The sequence below is a fragment of the Schistocerca gregaria genome, chromosome 2 (assembly GCF_023897955.1).
Source record: "Schistocerca gregaria isolate iqSchGreg1 chromosome 2, iqSchGreg1.2, whole genome shotgun sequence".
In the NCBI taxonomy this organism is placed as follows: domain Eukaryota; kingdom Metazoa; phylum Arthropoda; class Insecta; order Orthoptera; family Acrididae; genus Schistocerca; species Schistocerca gregaria.
The window spans coordinates 324827906-324847191 of NC_064921.1; the positions used below are offsets into that span (position 1 = coordinate 324827906).

The 19286-nt window shown below is 39.4% G+C and overlaps 1 protein-coding gene across 1 annotated transcript in view; it reads right to left on the minus strand.

Moving 5' to 3' along the window:
- The window catches only part of LOC126336967 (T-box transcription factor TBX20-like), a 437621-nt gene extending 425107 nt beyond the window's left edge, over positions 1 to 12514 (minus strand). The window contains exon 1 of the mRNA XM_050001176.1: positions 12162 to 12514. Coding sequence (XP_049857133.1) covers positions 12162 to 12402 — 241 coding nt within the window. The 5' untranslated portion in view covers positions 12403 to 12514. The remainder of the gene's footprint in view (positions 1 to 12161) is intronic.
- Positions 12515 to 19286: the final 6772 nt, after the last annotated feature.

Consider the following 19286-nt stretch of genomic DNA (forward strand, 5'->3'; position numbering starts at 1 on the left):
TCACTCTTGTTGGCCCTTTCCGTTGTTTCATTCAACCTGACAATAACTGCGAATAATCTTAAATTTCGCCGCGCGGGATTAGCCGACCGGTCTGAGGCGCTGCAGTCATGGACTGTATGGCTGCTCCCGGCGGAGGTTCGAGTCCTCCCTCGGGCATGTGTGTGTGTGTTTGTCCTCCAGGATAATTTAGGTTAAGTTGTGTGTAAGCTTAGGGGCTGATGACCTTAGCAGTTAAGTCCCATAAGATTTCACACACATTTGAACATTTTTTTCTTAAATTTCTCTCTTATTTATGTTGGATTTTGTTTACCGAACATCCGCAACTGAGCTGCATGGTCAGATTGAAAATACCCTCTTCAGACTTAAGTTTATTTTATTATTCATACGGCTGGTTTCGGGAAAATTGAATTCCCATCTTCACTACACCGTCACGCCCGTCTGTTATGAAGTGCAGTCTGGTGTTCACGGCATGCGACCATGTCGCAGCTGACTATCAAATATGTACGCCTGAAGATGGGAATATAATTTTCTGGGTGCCCGTTTTGCGAATAATTAAATAAACTCACAACTGAAGCGGGTATTTTCAACTTCACCCTCTTATTTAGTTAGAAAAAAAATGTTGCAGGTGAATTGACAATAACAAAATTTACAAACTTTATTTGACTGTGAAAGGTGGGGTCTATTTAGGCATGTTTTTGCCGTTTACATTTCTGAAACGTAGATAATTTTCAATTTAATATTCGATTACTGTTTATTATCCCTATTGTTATTGCCTTGCTGCAGTTAATCAATATACACCACAAGTGATCTATTATGAAAAGTTTATTATCGAAATAATCATCAAGAGATGAAATACAAACACCAACATGTGCAGTGCATGCCAAATGGACGGTGGAATTTATTCGGAACGGATTTTCCTAAGATACTGGTGAATGTATATCTGTGGCGCATTTGCGTTTTACAGTTCAGAAAACTAAGATCTTTTTTATACCATATTCTGATGTCGCAGGCTGGGACAAACAAATTTATGACGCTCTTTCCTAACCTGAACACAAATTCAGTTCCCCCTAGACACACACTGAACAGTCTGCAGTAACATGTCCAAATAATAGCGGTCATTATCTGGTTCACCTTTCACTCCCTCCTACTGCAGTGTGTATAAAGGCAACCTGAAATTCTTACGTAAACTTAATGGTGCACGTGAGACAGCTATGTATAACTGGGTGATATAAAGGGAATGATCTGGGACTCGTACATGTAATCTACTTGATTTTGACAGTTTTCTTGGTAAAACAGCTTTCCACTGAATGTCAGTGTCAGAACCTGCTGCGTGCTAACTGACAGGTTGCGATGCCTCTCTTCTTTAGTGTTACCATTAAAGCTCCACAGGCTTACAGACGATATAGCCGTTTTAAGGTGACAGTACGTAGAACAGGGGCTATTATGGAACTAAATCGTAAGTATTTTAGTACTGATATAGCTACAATAAAACCCTAACGTAAAAATGAAACGCTGGGCATTTGATGAAAATAAGAGCTTGAAAATCAAATGAGAGGATTTTTTAAATTGTGCATCCTACATCCTCACGTGTCAGGTCTGAGTGAGCTTAAGGAATAATTTAAAGAAAATTTAATTGAAGACGGTGGTAAAAATAGGCATACATCTTTCCTCCAAGGTAATATTTTTCGAGGTTACAAAACTAATTCTTTTATCGATGCTCTCGTACACAGACGAATGGCACCCTTTCTCACTTGTAATTTACATCGCAATTAACACCGTGGTAAGTCCTATTCAGAATATAGTTTCGGGACTGGTAAGGTACACGGGTCAAAAGACAAAGTGGCACGCCATTTCTATCGGAGAATGGCAAGAGCAGGGCATTGCAAATCACTCAAGTGACAAAATTTGTTCATAATGTTTTTAATACGATACATTTGCAACTCTATACGCTTTGTATATTTCTCCCGATGTTTTGATAAAACGTTCTCCCTTTCTGATGCTTTGTTCCATTAACGGTGGCTTATCATTGTTGCGAGATTAGCCTATTTTTAATAGATACAGAAAAGAGGTAACAGCTGCAGACTGACAGGAACAGAGACATGCGGCTTCAGAGGAAAAATATTACTTTGCAGACATCACGGAAAGGGAGACGGAAGTGCGTCATTAGAAATGTATGGATGTAACGTCCACCAGCAAGTTTAGCGTGACTGAGGGACGGGTTGCGCCTTATTACGAGCCGGTTCATGCATTATAGACCCTTGTCGACCACTGCTCCGAGAACAATTCTTTTGACGCTTTAACACGCGGCTATTCAGCTCTGATGTAACTCCCCCACAGATAATTCATCTAAATGTACATTCAGAAATGATTCAGCTGAGGTTTCTCGTCTGAGGCAGTTATTCTGTAGAAACCTTTTTCTTTAAATTGTTGACCTGCATACACATAACCTGTAGTTACTGGCAGACAACTGCAATGCGACCACTTACCGATGGATTGCCGTTTTATGAATAACGCGTACTGGAGTCTTCTCTATTTACAGAAATTAGCAGCGCAGTCTTGTTTGTTTGTATCAGTTTTGGCAACTACATTCTGTCAGCTTCTAAGGACAGTAAAAATGTTATTTTGTTACGAATAAAGAAAAAAGTACATGATGCTATTAATAAGAGTTACGTAAGTTTCAGTTTCCTTGTAGCGAACGTTTGCAGTGAGTTCATGTCGTCCAAACGTATTAGCTATGCAGTTAATGCTGCAGACGTTTTCACATAATGAATATAAGCTTATTTAATTAAATAATGGGTATTCGACAGCTGTTCTTAACGATCGGAATTTTTTTGTCATAACTTATTTTCTTGATGAGCAGACATTTTTTTACCTGCACCCACTAAATATTAAGACAAAAATTGAAGCAGACAATACTAAAATGACTTACATTCCATAAAAAAATGCCCACTAACTGCGGAACGCATTCCGAATCTAAAAGAAGCAACACGACACCGATTGTCCATTAATGAATAATTGCTGTTCTTCTGTTTCATGTCGAATTAAATGGTACCAGCATGAAAGGCTCACAAAAAAGGAGAACTAGTTCTGCTCCTTTATTATACACGAAACGGACAAGAGCGCGAGAACGAATATAAAACTCAACAGCATTTTTTGCCAAGCCATAAGTGCTTTGTGTGATTGGTTACTTCTTTCGCTTCGACTCTAAGCCTTTCTTGTCTGAACACACTGTAGCCCAATATTCGTTGCAACCTACACAGTACGTAATAGTATTCTTCTTCATTAACGTAGTGCATTGTTTCTGCTGTTACGTAATTGCTTATTCCTGCCTGCCAGAAGATTTGCCCGCTGGATTTTTAACAACCTTCCACAACATTGCGCCTTATACAATCCCCGTTTTGAGATCTTTCCAGGTTTTCCTTACTTATAGCAGAGTATCCGCGGAGCATATATCAGTGTAATGTTCCTCTTTAGCCTCAGATCTATATAGGCATTACTAAAGAAATAGTCTGCTGTTTATCTATTTTCTGCATAATTTTATGACCTCATGATTTTTCCCAGCGAATTATGTTAATAGAAAGCACTCGGGTTTGCAATTAAGATGTCAAATTCACCACTATAGTATTTCGATGAAGTGTCGACCTACTGCAGAACGAGGCACATCCTACCCATAAACTTTAGCAATAGATGATGAGCATTAGTGTCAGTGACAAATCGTACTTTTTAAAGTACTCACATATCTGGTAACCCGAGAGCTTTACAGGGCCTGTTACAGGGCACAGTTAAAAGATCATCAGAAAAACTCAAAGGTTTTATTTCTTCTCGATGAACTTCAAATCCCTTTCTAAATTTCTCGTTATTTGTTATACTGCTGGCTCAATACACAGATTGATTAAAATCGCATCGAAGATAGGCTACAACTCTGTAGCATTCCGTTTTCAACTACTGCTTCCCTTTCATGTCATTCAACTGTAGTAAATGCTGTCTAGTTTCTGTACAAATTGTAGATAACCTTTTGCTTTACCACAGAGGAAAAGTAGTGTTAGACTTACTGTATGTACTCTGTTCAGTTACTGTTGAGTATCCCCGTCTAACATTTTTACTTAAAATTAATGAAAGCATTCCATCAATGTAGCATAAACAACGATCGGTATAAAATGTTAAGATTCAGTAGAAGAATCTCGATCGCAGCAGATATTTATTTTAGTTGTCAACCGGTTTCGGTCAGTAATTTACATCGTCTTCAGGCCGTAAGCACCATGATGGCAGCTGCTGGTGGTGGACGGACCAATATTCAATAAAAATTACCGATATTTTAGCCTAAGTAGCTTTGCTATCTCTGCACTTCAATCTCTCGTATTCCAGCTTCTTAAGAGGATTAAGCCAACTTTAAATGGTATAGAAATAAGACATGGAAGCGTCTTGTCTTCTATATGAAATGTGTTAAGAAAGTGTTCTTAAACATCGGGTTTTCGCTTGCCTCACTAAACGTATTTGCAGAGCTTGTTTCACTGTTTTCCTTCCGGAAGTTATAGCGGACTTGGTACAACTTAGCTCTTGTAAATTTTCCGACAGATTAAAAGGCGTTAAAATCTAGCAGCATCACTAAAGATTTACGAAAAGAAATTGTCCCATCGTACAGCCCATGTGCGCTGTGTGCAGCTTAGAGCGACAGCCGGTCTAGGTGGAGCAGAACACGCACTATTGGCCATTGGCAGAATGTCTCATGCTAGTTCTGAAGGCAGCTACAGATGCCTGACTTGCATTTTGTCTGCTGCCTACGTTTTCGGGGCTCAGTGCAAAACGAGAACAACGTTCAAAACCACTCCGCGAACCATTCGCTACTTTACAGCTGTCCTTAGTTACATGGGGTAGCAAAAGAAATTCTCCTAATAAAACACTATTTCTTTTATTTTCTCATGAATTTCTTTGGTACTCTGCAGATCACATTCTCGCGTGCGAAAACGCTAAGAGTAGTTTTGACTGTGAAGTCTTCTGCGAATAATATTGAGCAAAGAGTGCTAATTGTGTTGTGCTTATCCTTTGCATCTAAAGCTTATAACGTAGCACCAGAATATATCCATAGAAAGTTGCTCTCTTAAAAGTAGTAAGTTACAGTTCCCTTTTCAAAGAACTTCACATCGTTTGCCTACACGTGGTCAATTAGAGGTATTCCAGGCAGCAACTGTTAAAGTAAATAATTGCGCCATAAAGCTCACCAAGAAGCACGAACGTTTATTGGGAACGACGTCCGTGCATTGGTCCTATCACGCGAATGGGAACTGTTTCTTTTTTTTTTTTTTACTTTTTTATCACAGCTTCTAACATACAATATAAAACTTACTTGAAGAACGTAAGAATATATTCCGTAAATCGTCAGTTGTGCTTTTTTTTCTATGTCAGTTATTCGGCTGATACTTCCGGTGTGGCATATCTTTATGGTATTGCTCCGTTCCCACTTCTTTGTTATTCTATGTTGTTTAATTCTAATTAAGACGTACAATTAACTAATTCGGAAGCTTGATACGGAGCATAAATAGAACAATAAGAAATATCATAAAATAAAAGAAGCCGACAGCAACTTAGTGGTAAATGGAGACGAATTCTGGGACTGGAGTAGAAGACGTAATTATTATAATTATGACTGTAATGAAGATGTAAAGGAATGGTAAGAGCATGTAGGGCAGATGGAGGATGGACTGATGACACTCTTTCTTGGATTTCAAGAGATAAGAAAACGCCGGGAAGATTATGTGAAAGAAGGTGAGTAGAGAAATTGCAGCAGCCGCATGGATAGCAGAAGACAGGATAGTGCTGACGAGACACTACAGTGAAACCGTACACATGCAGGTTAAAATGTTACAAAATTAGATTTTCACAAGAAACTGCAGTGGACACTTAAAGAAAACATTCGGGAGATTGTGTGTCGTACGACAACAGAGTTACATGCAGTCTCTGACCGATTAGTCTACAGTACATCTTAGCACAAAATATATATATATATATATATATATATATATATATATATATATATATATATATATATAGTGCTAAAGTGAAGGGTTATCTTCAAAGTGTACAGAAACCAGGCAGCAGGGAAGCTTTAGTTGAAAACGGAATCCTGGAGAGTTGTAGCCTATCCTCGATGTTTTTCAATCTGTGTATCGAACCAGCGGTAAAACAAACTAACCAGAAATTTCGAAATGGATTTGAAATTAGTCGAGAAGAAATAAAACCTTTGAGCTTTGCTGATGATTTTGTAACGCTGGCAGAGGCAGCGATGTACTTGGGAGGTCTTTTGAACGGAATGGGTAGTGTCTTGAAAATAAATCATAAGATGAACATTAATAAAAGTGACACAGTGAAATGTATTTAAATTAGTTCCAGTGTGGGTTGTAATTATCGGATGACAGCGAAACTTGGTAGATATTCTAAAGCGTTAATGCGGAACTGATTTACGCTGTAAAAAAAATTACCTCCAATTTTGACCACTAGGGGCAAATCTGGCGCGGTGAGTGTAAGAAATACGTATAGAAATGTTTCCACATGTGATAGAATATTAACGCGTTGACTGCAGGAAAGGTAAAAGCAGTGAGAAAGTATAATATCGATGTTATTATTAACCGCCACTTATATAAGTTTATTCAATATGAGCACCGGAGACGTCGGCGAGATGCTGTACAGCGCCAGATTTGCACCTGGTGGCCAAAAATGGAACTAATGTTTTCTAGCGTAAATCGGTTCTGCATTAACGCATCAGCATATGTACTAAGTTTCATTGCCATACGATAATTGCGGTTCACATTGGACCTCTGTCAGTAAATAGGTTCAAATGAGTGTGTTGCAGTTGTTAATCCAGAGATAGAGAGACTTGGACGGGATGGACTAAGTGGAAAACAGCATGGAACTAGTGTTCAGACTGATGGTATGAAGAGGGATAAAGTAATCTGGTCTGGAATACCGCTTCTACTTTATTTTTCACCAAACATTATCTCTGTTACATGTAATCAAGGAAAATCTTTGTCGAGAATGTGCACTGAAACGAGCAAAAAATTTATCACGAATTTAAATAGTTTTTTCATTATATTTCAGTGTTGCAGGAATGAATTATTTTACAGCATTAACAGAAGTTATCGTGTAATTGCGAAAACTGAGTACAATTTAAACAGTGCAAACATCAGTTAACAGTCCGTAACCTTTCTTTACAGTTGCAACAGCTAGTCACAAGTGTGAATAGAGATTTTATTTGACACCATGCTGTCTGTGGCTTCAGTCATATAATGAGATTGTCCAGAAATGATCTTAAAAATGTGACAAAAATCGCGATGTAATGAGAAAGTAGCGCGGTGGAAGGTATACTCTAAACAGTTTTATTGCAAGAGCGATTGGACCCTTCTGTCCCATAGGCATATCTTTAGTTAGTGCAGCATGTCATTGTGAAATAATTAAATTAAAATTATTAAATGAAAATTCTGTCACTGTATGTGAAGTTACACATTTATGCGGTCGCAGAAATCGTTATTTGTAAGAATCGTCAGCTGCGCACTGTCTATACACTGTTACACTATTATTATTACTGTTAAAGACACAGGCGCAGATTAACCTTCCACGACGTATGAGTGAATGACCGAAGCCGCAAGTGCAAACGAACTTGCTCTGCTGGTTGCTTACCACCCGCCCGCATACTGCTTTCGTGAACTCGGCGCCGTCCTGTAATTACGTCGTCAGAAATGTTTTTCTGGCACTTCATTCAGCTAACCCTGAGAGCAGCTTATCCGCTAAGAGCTCTCACAAATACCTCGTCTATTTCCAACAGATCAACGGTTGTAATTGTGCTTTATAGGCGAAAAGTATATTCACCAAATCAATATTCTAACTCGGTACGTTTCGAAGATTGATCGTCATTTTCGTGACACGTGGAACGATTTCGTATGTACTGTTCGATTTCGAAACAGTCTGGTACAAATCCAGCAGTAAAAAGTTATTTGCTTCACTTCTTCACTGTGGCAGTTGTACTTACGATTTCTCCCCCTCCCCCGCCCCCCTTCCTCCCACGCCCCAAACTTACACACAAAAAAATTAAAAATACGGGAATTTTAGGTGAGTACTTTATATATTCTGAGCATGGCGGTTATGAACATAAAGTTGTTGTTAAGAGGCTGAAACATCAACAGCTGACTATTTACAGTGTTTCTCGGGTGTAAAAATCGTTTACATAATTCATTACAACAGACAAACATTTATGTAATGTTTAGCATAACAAACTACAATTACGTATCGCCAGCACTAGACGTTCTCGTAGTGCTATTTTGAACAAACACGTCTAGTTCCTATACAATGTTGTAGAAAATTTTTCCTAACACTGATATCCTCAACATTGTAACATTCCACACAAGCTTATTATCATTCAACCAGAGTTGAAGCTTCCCGTACACGTGAAATATAATAGTAAAGAAAACAATAATAGGAGTTTTTCAAACAGAATTCTTTCCAGAAGAACACTCAGATATAACGGAGGAAAACACAGACAAGTTTCATTAGGTTTACATTGGTGACATCTGATCCACAGATCAGCTCCTTCCTTTTCGGATATTTAGATGACTATCACTCTTAAAAGCCTCGAACTATCGACAAAAGAAGGATCACAATTCGTGAAAAGCATGTATATCCTAGCGAAGCGCTTCTAAATTTGTGCGTAGAAGTTACATTTACGTCGGTGATGAACTGATTATAGCGAAGTGGAAACAAGAAGACAATAAATTTGAATTTCGAACTAAACAATTCACTAGTTTCAACGACATGGCAGGTAATGGCACACAGCAACATTTTGTCTAACATGAACAGTTGGCGGAAAAGAAGCCGGAGATATCTGGCGATTCCTTGCAGTGTATTATTTTAAAACGATACATCGTGTAATTAAGCGGAATATTAGTGCTCCATCGTCTAGATGTTAACAGCTGTCATCGAAAGCGAGAGAAATGAACATAACAGCGCTCACCGTGTTATTTAGCAAAACTCGATGTGTCATTACCAAGCACCTTACTAGAAAACAGGATAGGCCCTAAGTGTCACAATAAATTACCCGTTACAGTGTGGAAGTGATTCAAGTTTAAAAATAATTATTATTTGTCATTCTGTAGAGGTAAATTCTCAGTACCTTAGTATTCGCATAATTGGGCTGGCAACGCAACGATTAACACCGAGTAGGCCTAAAACAGACGTCACGGGAGATATCGCAAAGCCATTTAAATGGTAAGAAAGGTGCGTATACGAACGAGAGTTAAGGAAACAGATAATCGCGCAAATGAGGTGTCAATATAGTTATTAATTATGATTGAGGGGGCACTGCATCATGAGTCACCTCATTTTAATGGAAAGCGAAGCAATCTAGGTATTTTCCGGTCGGAATAGTATTATATTCGAATTAGTAAGAGTTTCATCTCTCTCCCTCAGGCATTAGCTTACGTTGCAGGGTATTTGGTTGAATTATGCATGTGATTAATCCAACACAGAGTACGAGTAAAAGAGTCCCTTTCGCGCATCTACCAACATACACGGTCGAAGAAAATTCTGTATACGGAGTACCAATGTAATCTGTACTAGTGACGTCAATATATTTGAGGTATTTAATAACTTTGGAAATTTTGTTCAATAAAGATTTTTTCGCGTTCGGACACTGTCTCATTACCTTACATTTTCTCAGTTGTCAAGAATGTGTATACTACCATTGTCAAAAACGAAATAATGAGAAATCACATTCAGAAAAGAATGTGTGGATTGGTGGAGAAGGGTCTCAAAACTTTGCTTGTAATGTGAAGTTTTACCGTTACCACTTTCTTTCGGCACCCTTGTTCACCCCTAACCACTCTCCCTACAACTGGCGCCATGTAAAACATTCTAAAGAATACAAACAGGGGGGCGCAGGAAAAAGTGCTGTTTGGGTGTCGAGCAAGTGGGTGGGTGGGACGACAGGGCAATCGAACAGGTCTACAGTGCTCTCTTCAGAACAATCGAAACACAGAGCAGCACTGATGGAAATTGGTGACAGCCAGGTGCCGCCAGATGATTAAAATGTAGGCCTCCTTTACGGTTCAGTACACAAGCATCTGGACTGGCTAACACATTCTCCAGGTTTCTTCCGTAAAAGTCTCACCATGTACGCAATTATCTTCTCATTACCTAGCTTTTCATATTGCACAAACTGTATTAACGAACACTCTATCCTAGGTTCTGTAAATAGGATTTTAAAGTAAAAGAGAAATAACTTTGAAACAGCGAATAGTTCAGGTAAAGAGCACGACAGAGTCGATACAGGGCAGATAAAGGTTTACTGGCAGCATTGGGTCGTTTGAGTTACGCTAAAGAGCCAAAAGTCATCAAGAGACGGAGGGATGCCTCTCGAACAAGTCATGATAAACAAGTACAAACGTCGGTGCCATGAATTTAGCGGAGTTTGATATTCATTTTCCTCTGGGTAGGCTATAGGTTGTAGCCCACGCCTATGAAGCTTGGAAAATTTACTGTTTACGGCAACGTATTTAAAAATTTTATTATACGGCTTCCTGGGTTAATTTGTATATCCTCATCAGCAATTCGGTAAAGGGCTTTACACGTTAATAGTACTACCCTGACAGTACAGAACGGCAGCAATCGCTGATGGATTCAGATGAATTCCAAAGCACTCTCCCCTAGTAATAGCCTGTTTCTGAGTAACACAATATAAAACGACGTGAAGTACTGTGCAGAAATGTTATTTCCAGAGTTTAATTAAACGGTGCGTTGAATTCCGTGCGACTGCCAACTCAGCGCGTTGCTACTATCTGGCCGCCAATCATGTCACTGAATTTTTAATTTCGTTAGAGGCTGTTACTTAAAGGTTAGCAATATTTTCGTTTATAATATATCGTATTCAGACACAATATTTTATTGTCTTATTTTAGACAAACGACTTTCGCACTTACATATTATTTGGGTATTAAATTTGCTTCCATTTATTACCATTCAACTACGGTGAGGTTGTCTTTTACATCGATGAAAAACGTTCATATTTGCATTCTGACTTCAAACAATACAGGCAAACAGCATTATCTGTGGCTCAATAGTTCACGCTCATAAACTCTCTATGCACAGCTCAACAGCACAATGAGAATTATTAGTGATACACTTAAGATCAAGTACCGTCGAGTGGCTGTCTATATTGGGCCACATTTTCATCCTTGAACTTCGACGAAAAGCAGCTCTCCTCCCTGACTTTTAACGGATACGAGGCAACCCGCAACTTCTTACGCATCAAGACGCAGTTATCCTAGAAAAAATCGGACTCGATTAAGGAAACCGTCCATGACAACGGCCATGGAACTGCGCATGTCTCAGTTCAAGTTCAAAGACTCATGGGACTAGATTGGACAGATATTTGCCCTCCTCATCCTCAGAGATTGCCCTGCATAAGAAAGAAACCGGATGCCTTTGACCAGTCTCGCAGAATATTGGCAACTTTTAACAACATACACAGCAATCATGACAGAAGCATGGACTGTCATCATAGGTGGGATAAGGCTCCAACACTTAACTGTTATTGTGGAGCAGCCAAGGAAACCGTTCTTCACATTGTTACAGAATGTCCCAACAGGACCGGTCGTGGAATATTCGACAAGTTCCTGAGGCAACGAACGTCGCAACTGATTATATTAAAAATTTAGATGTCGGTTTGTAAATTACATGTGTTACTGTTGTATTATACTTAATTCTGTGCTTAAAAACCATATGATAAGTAAATCAACAACTTGAAGTGTAAGTGACAATGTGGAGGTTTTTCCCCTCTGTAGACCAGAAGACGATCAAATCGCGGCTAAATGAAGATGGTAAAGTGAAGCAAGTACCAGAGTGGTCCTTGAGAAAGCAGCTCCGAAACACAGTGGACAAAAATAGAAAAACGAATATGCTGAGACTGGAGGCGAAGTATCGTCAGTGAAAATATTCCTAACCACGTTGTTAGACCTTGAATGGCCAAGAATATAGCTGGTATCGTGTAGATAGAAAATAACAGGGTTGTTTTCGTGAACCACCATATCCTCCGCTGACGATGGTAGCGATGGTCTCTGGCTCTCGTTTGGGGGGGCCAATGGTTTCCTGCGTAGCGACGGAACCGTGGCGTGACTCACCCATAGCGGCGGGTGTGGGCGCCGGCGACGCGGCGTGGCGCGTCGGAGCGGCCAGCGACGCCGCTGCAGCCACGGCCGGGAGACGCGGCGGCGACGACGCTCCGACGTCGGACAGCGTCGTTGCGGCCGCGGGCGGCGGCGGCGGCAGGCGCCGGGGCGCCATGATGGCTGCGATGCTGAAGTCCGTGGCTCGCGTCTTGGCTAGCACCGGGCCGTCCTCGTGCACCGTGCCCAGTAACATCGCGCGCTCGTAAACAGTCGGTGGATCACTAGCAGATGGGCCAGCTGCCTGCCGCGCCCGTCGACACCATCGTCCAGCGGTCCGCCGACTCCAGAACGTCCGGCGCCGTCCGCTGCGCTGACCGACTGACGGGCCGCTGGGCGGGCGCAGCTGCGGGCCTCGGCCGCCAGGTGGCAGCACCGGCGCGCCGGTGGAGGGGCGTGGCCTGCGGGCGCGCGCCGGCGCCGTCGACAGCTCGGCGCGACGTGGTGGGGGAGAGCGCCTGCTTCCGGGGTGGGGGGAGAGCGAGCTCCGCAACCAGAAGGGGATCTAATTTACGTGGAGACGTTCTGTCGGTAAGAGGCGTGTCCCGCGACGGGATTGGTTGCTAGCGGGCGTGACGTCGTCCGGCCTGACTGCTACGAGGGGAGGGACGTTTGAAACAACGTCCCATGTTCTGTCAAACGAATCAACTGCTGTCGTGTAGCGCTGTCAACGCCCAAAAGTGCCGTTTACTGTACGCACTACGTGTGGTTGGCCGAACAGGATGTCACGCATCGTCGTCGAAAACTGTATTCGTGCGCCAAATATCTCCAACAAAGCGTCACTGGCGTTTCTGCATCCTATACACCGAAACGCAAACTGGGCGTTGAATGAAAGATCTGAGATGCATGAAAACTAATTTCATACTACAAAAATCAATAATTACTCTTTACTATTCTTTACAAAACTTTGACTTTTTTTTCGACTTGAGCTAGTGAGTTTTAATTTTTCAAGTAATTCGATTAATATTATCATCTTGTGTAGACAACTATGACAGTAAATGCACGACGCCATGTTTCACGCAATATTTGTATAGCGGTTTCTTTCTTTATCGTTTTTTTTTCTTTTCAGATGTGTTTTAATACAAAGCAGAATCTGGCCAAGTTACTAATAAGACTGTTTTGCATTATGAAAGGCTATTAAATTATTGCTGCGAAAGAGTATTAAACACTTGCATCAGAGCACGCTCGTCGTAACTAAATATAGTAAAATAATTTATCTGGAGAACTCTACAAATTTGTAAACATCAAGACGAAAGGGAATTAATTTTGTAGATAGATTTCACGCAATATTTGTATATCGGTTTCCTTCTATTTTTCTTTCAAATACGTTTTAACACAAAGCATAATCTGGCCAAGTTATACGAAGGACAGTTTTTTGCATTATGAAGTACTATTAAAATACTACCGTGAAATAACATTAGACTCTCGTATCAGAGTACACTCGTAGTAAAATATAGTTAACTAATTTTTTTCTGAATTAGTCCACACATATACAAATAACAAGCCCAAATGACTTTAATTTTTTATAATAACATACAGAACGGGTATGCACAAAAAGCAATGCAATACATCTTTTTGAACCTAGATACATAAGAACGTTTAGCATTTTGTGCACGACCATCCCGAATCGCCGTGGTATTAACATTAGATTCATATATCTGAGTATCCATGTCAGAGGCCTATTATCCTAACTGCTGCATTTTCAGTTTCGATACCTCAATTAAGAATCGTTCTGCCTGTATAATTGGGGGTTGTGGGATCGTTAACTTGCACTCTCCGTTGAATTTGCTATATGTAGCCTATGCAGAACAAATTAACACCAAGCAGAAGCAAACCGTTGTAGGTAGCCCAAAAAGGGTTTCATAACCTACATGCAACTAGGTGTCCCTACACGTAACCCATAATTTTTGATAATAATTTTAGAAGTACCAAAATCCAGAGGTCTCTTACTAGATGAATTAAACATGTTTAACTAAAACAATAATGAATACATATATATTCTTGGGTAGCGTAAAAGCGAAGATTATAGCTTTTTAAGAACAGTGGTTGTAGGTTTCGAAATTGTTGGGTGATGCTAGATGTTTAATAGTATACGGAAACGGAGCAGCGTGTTAACGTTTCCCTAGGTCCAGTGTTTTTAAGAATATATTTTATAGATATTTTCGTAAAGCTACTTGTACGCAGAACAGTGAGATTATATGTACCTAACGGTCTCATTACTTTTATGCACAAAGGTTTTCACAATCTCTCAGCTTTCTTCCCTTATTCGTCTTTTATATATTGCAGCTAATCTGATTTCCATCGAGCAAATTTTCAGGAACATGCAGACGTCCACGAACCACTGAAGATAGCATATAACTTGCTGAAAAAATTATGGTTAGGAGCGAAATTATGATTAATTTCTGCATAACACGGAATTCCGAGATCAGTTCCTCCAGTCATAATTCCCTCAGCTGCAACGTGTGATTATCTATCCATTATCCGGAATGGCATAAAAATAATTAATCATCTTTTACAACCAAAATGGTAGTGTTCGTAACCCGAGCATGTTTCTTTCAGGCTTGGTCAGCTATTTTTTCTAATTAACTAAGAGTCGATTTCGTGTATAATCCGGCATCACCAAGCAAAAGATGTCCTGGCAGCAAAAACAACGAATCTCTGTTGCATATATGTATAATTTTTTTTTAAAAAAAGGACAAAGAATGAAGAAAACACCTTTAGATATCGATACCTAATGAGTAACAAATTTGGTACCATTCTTTTGCTTTTGGTAGCGGTAGTCCCTTTAGTAGGGTTCCGGAGACAGTGAAACGAAAGACAATTTACATGATAAAAGTTGTCTCCCGTCTTACAACACCTGATTTTAATAATCAGTGGAGACTACATTTCGAAGCAATGCTTCAGCTGACTAAAGAAAGATATTAACTGCTATGTCAGTGTCTATTTGTGGGGGACAATTTTAGATAGAGAACGTCATTTTGGACTTTCTTCATTCGAAGTTCACAATAACGTCTCACTTTTTCATCGCACTTACGTCACAATGAATGTCCGAATTTCGAAGATAAATCTGCTCATTGGCTAATAAGTGTCGTAGCTGAAGTTTCCAGCTTACCACACACGAATTTTAACTGGTGCTGCAATTGACCTTATAAAAGTTCGTGTTAAATTACAACATTGCTTATGAGCCCATCTTCGTCCGTGAACCGCGAATTATATTGCATCTCTTTGACAGTTTTTGCATTCTGAATGTCTTTAGTTTTGTTCCCCTCATTTTATAGGCTACAAGTTTTTACAAGTTCAGTGTATTATGATAAAGTTTTCGGCAAGTGACAGTGCGTGAGAACTTGAAGAATTTGCGCTATGATTTATGCCTGTAACTGTTTTATCTGTCCACTTACTATGGCAACATCGCATTACTTAAAAGGAAGCTATTGGATTATAGTGTTATGATGCTGAATAGCCTCACAACGGAGATTGACGCAGGGGCGGCCTGGGAAATACTAAACATGAAAGTCAACACCGTCGACATAGTGCAGTCACACTTCTGTTGCCGCGTGGAAGTCGTGTAAGGGAACCGCATCTTGGCCTCCACAACTGCCGCCGTCTATACTTTATAAGCGTTGTGGCGGTATACCTCTCTTTTAAGTACCTCATAAATAAGTGAACAGATCAGTCCGAAATAGTTTTTCCTCTACACTGCCACAATTTTATTCGCTATGAACAACTGAAAATTTTTTATCATTCGTGTAATATTCTGTCCACCAATTTCGTTTCGACATCTCGAATCACTTACAAAATATTTGGGTGTCTGATATTTATAATTTCGTTTACGAATTATTTACTGTCTGTGATTGTGATAAGAAACTAAATTACAAAAGACGAACGACATTAGATTACCTGTGGTTATCAGACTGATGCTGATGGCGATTCACGGGAAAAAGCAAATTTTAAGGAATTTTGACAAGATGTTGAGACTTCAGCGATACATTTATACAAGAACTATCTTTTCCCCAGCAGTTTCATTTGTATCTTTCGCAGGTTTGTATCTTTCACATATATTTAACATATTTCACGAACATTTAGTTGGTTTCTGTACCGATTTTTGCCCTGCAGTTCCATCTGAATCCTGAGGAAACTTGTAAGTCTGCCTGGAGAGGAGTTAAGCAAAACACTGTGGACAATAGTTGAACTTTTTAGACGTGAAAAATGAAAAATAACGATTTTTACGTGTACAGTAAGTTAAGGATTTCGTTTCACTTATTCACTTTCACTCTAATCATTTGTTTTGGTTTTTAATTTGTTTATCGCATGAATCTGAGCTTAAATGAATCGCCGAAGCCTTTTTAAAGCAAAATATTTTTCATCTTATAAAGAATACCGTACTCAAAACAAAATAAGTCGTTGTGTTCGTGAAAAACCCACAGGTTATTTTCGAATATTTTTATGTGTCACCCCACCCATAGGGGATTTAAGAGTTTCTTACACCTGCAATATTTTTATACAAATAATGAGTCATATATCCCCCAAATTTGCCTGAAATTTATTTTTTCGTACATAAACACCATGTCTACCTAAACACCATGTGAAGAGTGATTGATGTGTTACTGCCAATCACAATGGAAACTGACGTGTGGGTACTAATAACAAAGCCGCACATACTATGGCAAGCCAGCGCCCAGCATTACGCTATGAAATAGTCATGCAACCTCCTGTGCGTCAACTCAAAAAGAGCCTGGAAAGGTTGGAAAACCAGTTTATGGAATAAACAAATACATCAAAAAAGTTGCTAGTTGCAGTTTTCTGCATTTATATCCTTTTAACTTGTTGAATCCAAGGCGGACTCTTTAATTTTCCTATCGGCGTATGTGTCATAATGTCATAATTTTGTGTGAAAGCCTCATTGTTAGGATTTTAATGTAGTGTCTAAGCTATGTACAGGCAGGCACGCACTTTTTGATGTATATATAAATGTCCACCTGTACGCTCTCTTGAGTCCCTGGAATTGCACTTTTCTAGTCCCGTTGCTTCTATGATCTCATCCAGGCCCTTGAAGTGTCTAATCCCTTTGATTTGCCCATGTTTCGTGTTTAAGTTGTGGACGTTAAATTTAGCTCAAATAAACTCAGTCATTTTTCAAAGGTGATTTCTAGACTAGTTTTCTCAGGTATTCTTTGAGGACTTCCACCTATTTAGCTGTTGTGATTTCACGGTACCCTGGTATTTACACTGATAAGTCTTGTATTTATATTAACTTAAAACGTTCGATGTTCCTAAAATTTAGCATTAATGAAGCCTTCGCCATCGTTACTGTGGACTCGTCGACTGCAACAGCGAAATCAATATTCTTTATTTTATTTTTAACTTTTTTATCCTCTCAAAGCCATAATTCGTCTCGCGCACATACCTGTTATCTATACTTTGCTATGATGATGCATTCAATTCTACTTACATAACTAGCAAACCTGTGCTCAATACATAGATGTTAGTTATAAGCGTCAGATTAAAGTTGTCGGGACATCGACAAACGAGATAGTATTCTAGATCTGATCCGATGAATTACTGAATAGATTTGTCGCAACTTCGGGTATAGTGCTATTGCATCCATCCAAATTTATTTACTTATTTTCTGTTAATATTCTAAAACGATGAAGCGTAAGCTGACTTGTCAGTGGCTCGGTATGCTTAACTTTATTCGATAGTAGAGTAACTGTTCATAGGCACTTTGGAAATATGAGATAAATCGACTGATTCACTTCAGATAAGCGGTCAACGTAAGTGGATACATGGGTCTCACGTCGGAATAAACAGACCAATTTGTCACTATAGACTGAAACACATGCCCCATATTTAATTAAAATTTTTTACACAGGCTATCTTGGATAGCTGAAGAAAGCTTATTTTCCCTGCCAATTAATTAACATACGTTGCTCTGTTACGTCACTTCCATGAGTTGCTGAATCTACTCATTTTGGTTGACATATAAAAATCTGACTTTTATCCATTGTGGATGTGGAACACTGCGACTGTGGTGTGAAAAGGTTTTCAGAAATTACTGCAACCAGTCGCCTTTTATGTAGATGTATTTTATCTACATAAAAGGCGACTGGTTGCAGTAATTTCTGAAAACCATATAAAAATCTGTTGATCAGTTTTTTAAATACAGCTGCTTCAAATAAGAACATTTTTCTGGAATTTTTTGATAGGTCCCTGTACTGAACTGTATATAACGTCTGTTTATTTCCAAAACGAGTGAAAATAATCAAATGAATTTTGATTGCTAAGTGGTGTACACTGACGCGTAATGCCAAGAGATTAATTCAGCAGTTCTCACTCGTTTTCCTCGTTAATACTGGTCTCAGGCCTCGATAGATATACTACAGGGATGAACTTTTTTTTTTGGTAATAAGCCAGCCGGTGGATTGCAGTACTCATCCTCTCATGTACTCTGACCTGAGTGGGGTATAAAGGCCGCAGCATTTGTCACTGACAGCTGGTCTGTGCAACCCAGTCGAGGTCATCCTATAATGCTCTTTCGTTCCAGTGTCTCCTGTATACGTGTCTTCAGCAAAAGTCCGCATCTTACTATGTGTCCAATCCATGCGTATCTCCAAAGAGTCTAGCTGTACCATTGGTTAGGTTTCACTTTCATTAGTACTTGTTAGTAATTCTGTTAATTCTGTCCACCTGTTGTGTCCGCAACGTTATTAGTTAAAGGCATATCCCGAAAAACCTGAATTTGGTTTATCTGCTGGTTCTGTTGGCCACGTTTCTAATTCCATACATCATTACGCGCCGGAGGAATTCATACATATGGAGGTCTTAATAGCTTGTAGAACAATGAAAAGAAAGTTTTGTTTTTGAAAGCTAATTTTACTTTTTGTGGGTATTCTACCAGAAATTTTATATTTACTTCTTTCATTTGGTGCCATATTTCTTCTTAAGTAAATAATACACTGTCCAAATAGTGCTTTTCAGTTCCTACTTTGCTCACAAGTGTAACTAAGACACTTAAATTATTTAGTTCATATGATGAATGGCTTTATTGATTAAGGTAGTTTTAATCGCAGCAAAGGTAGAAGT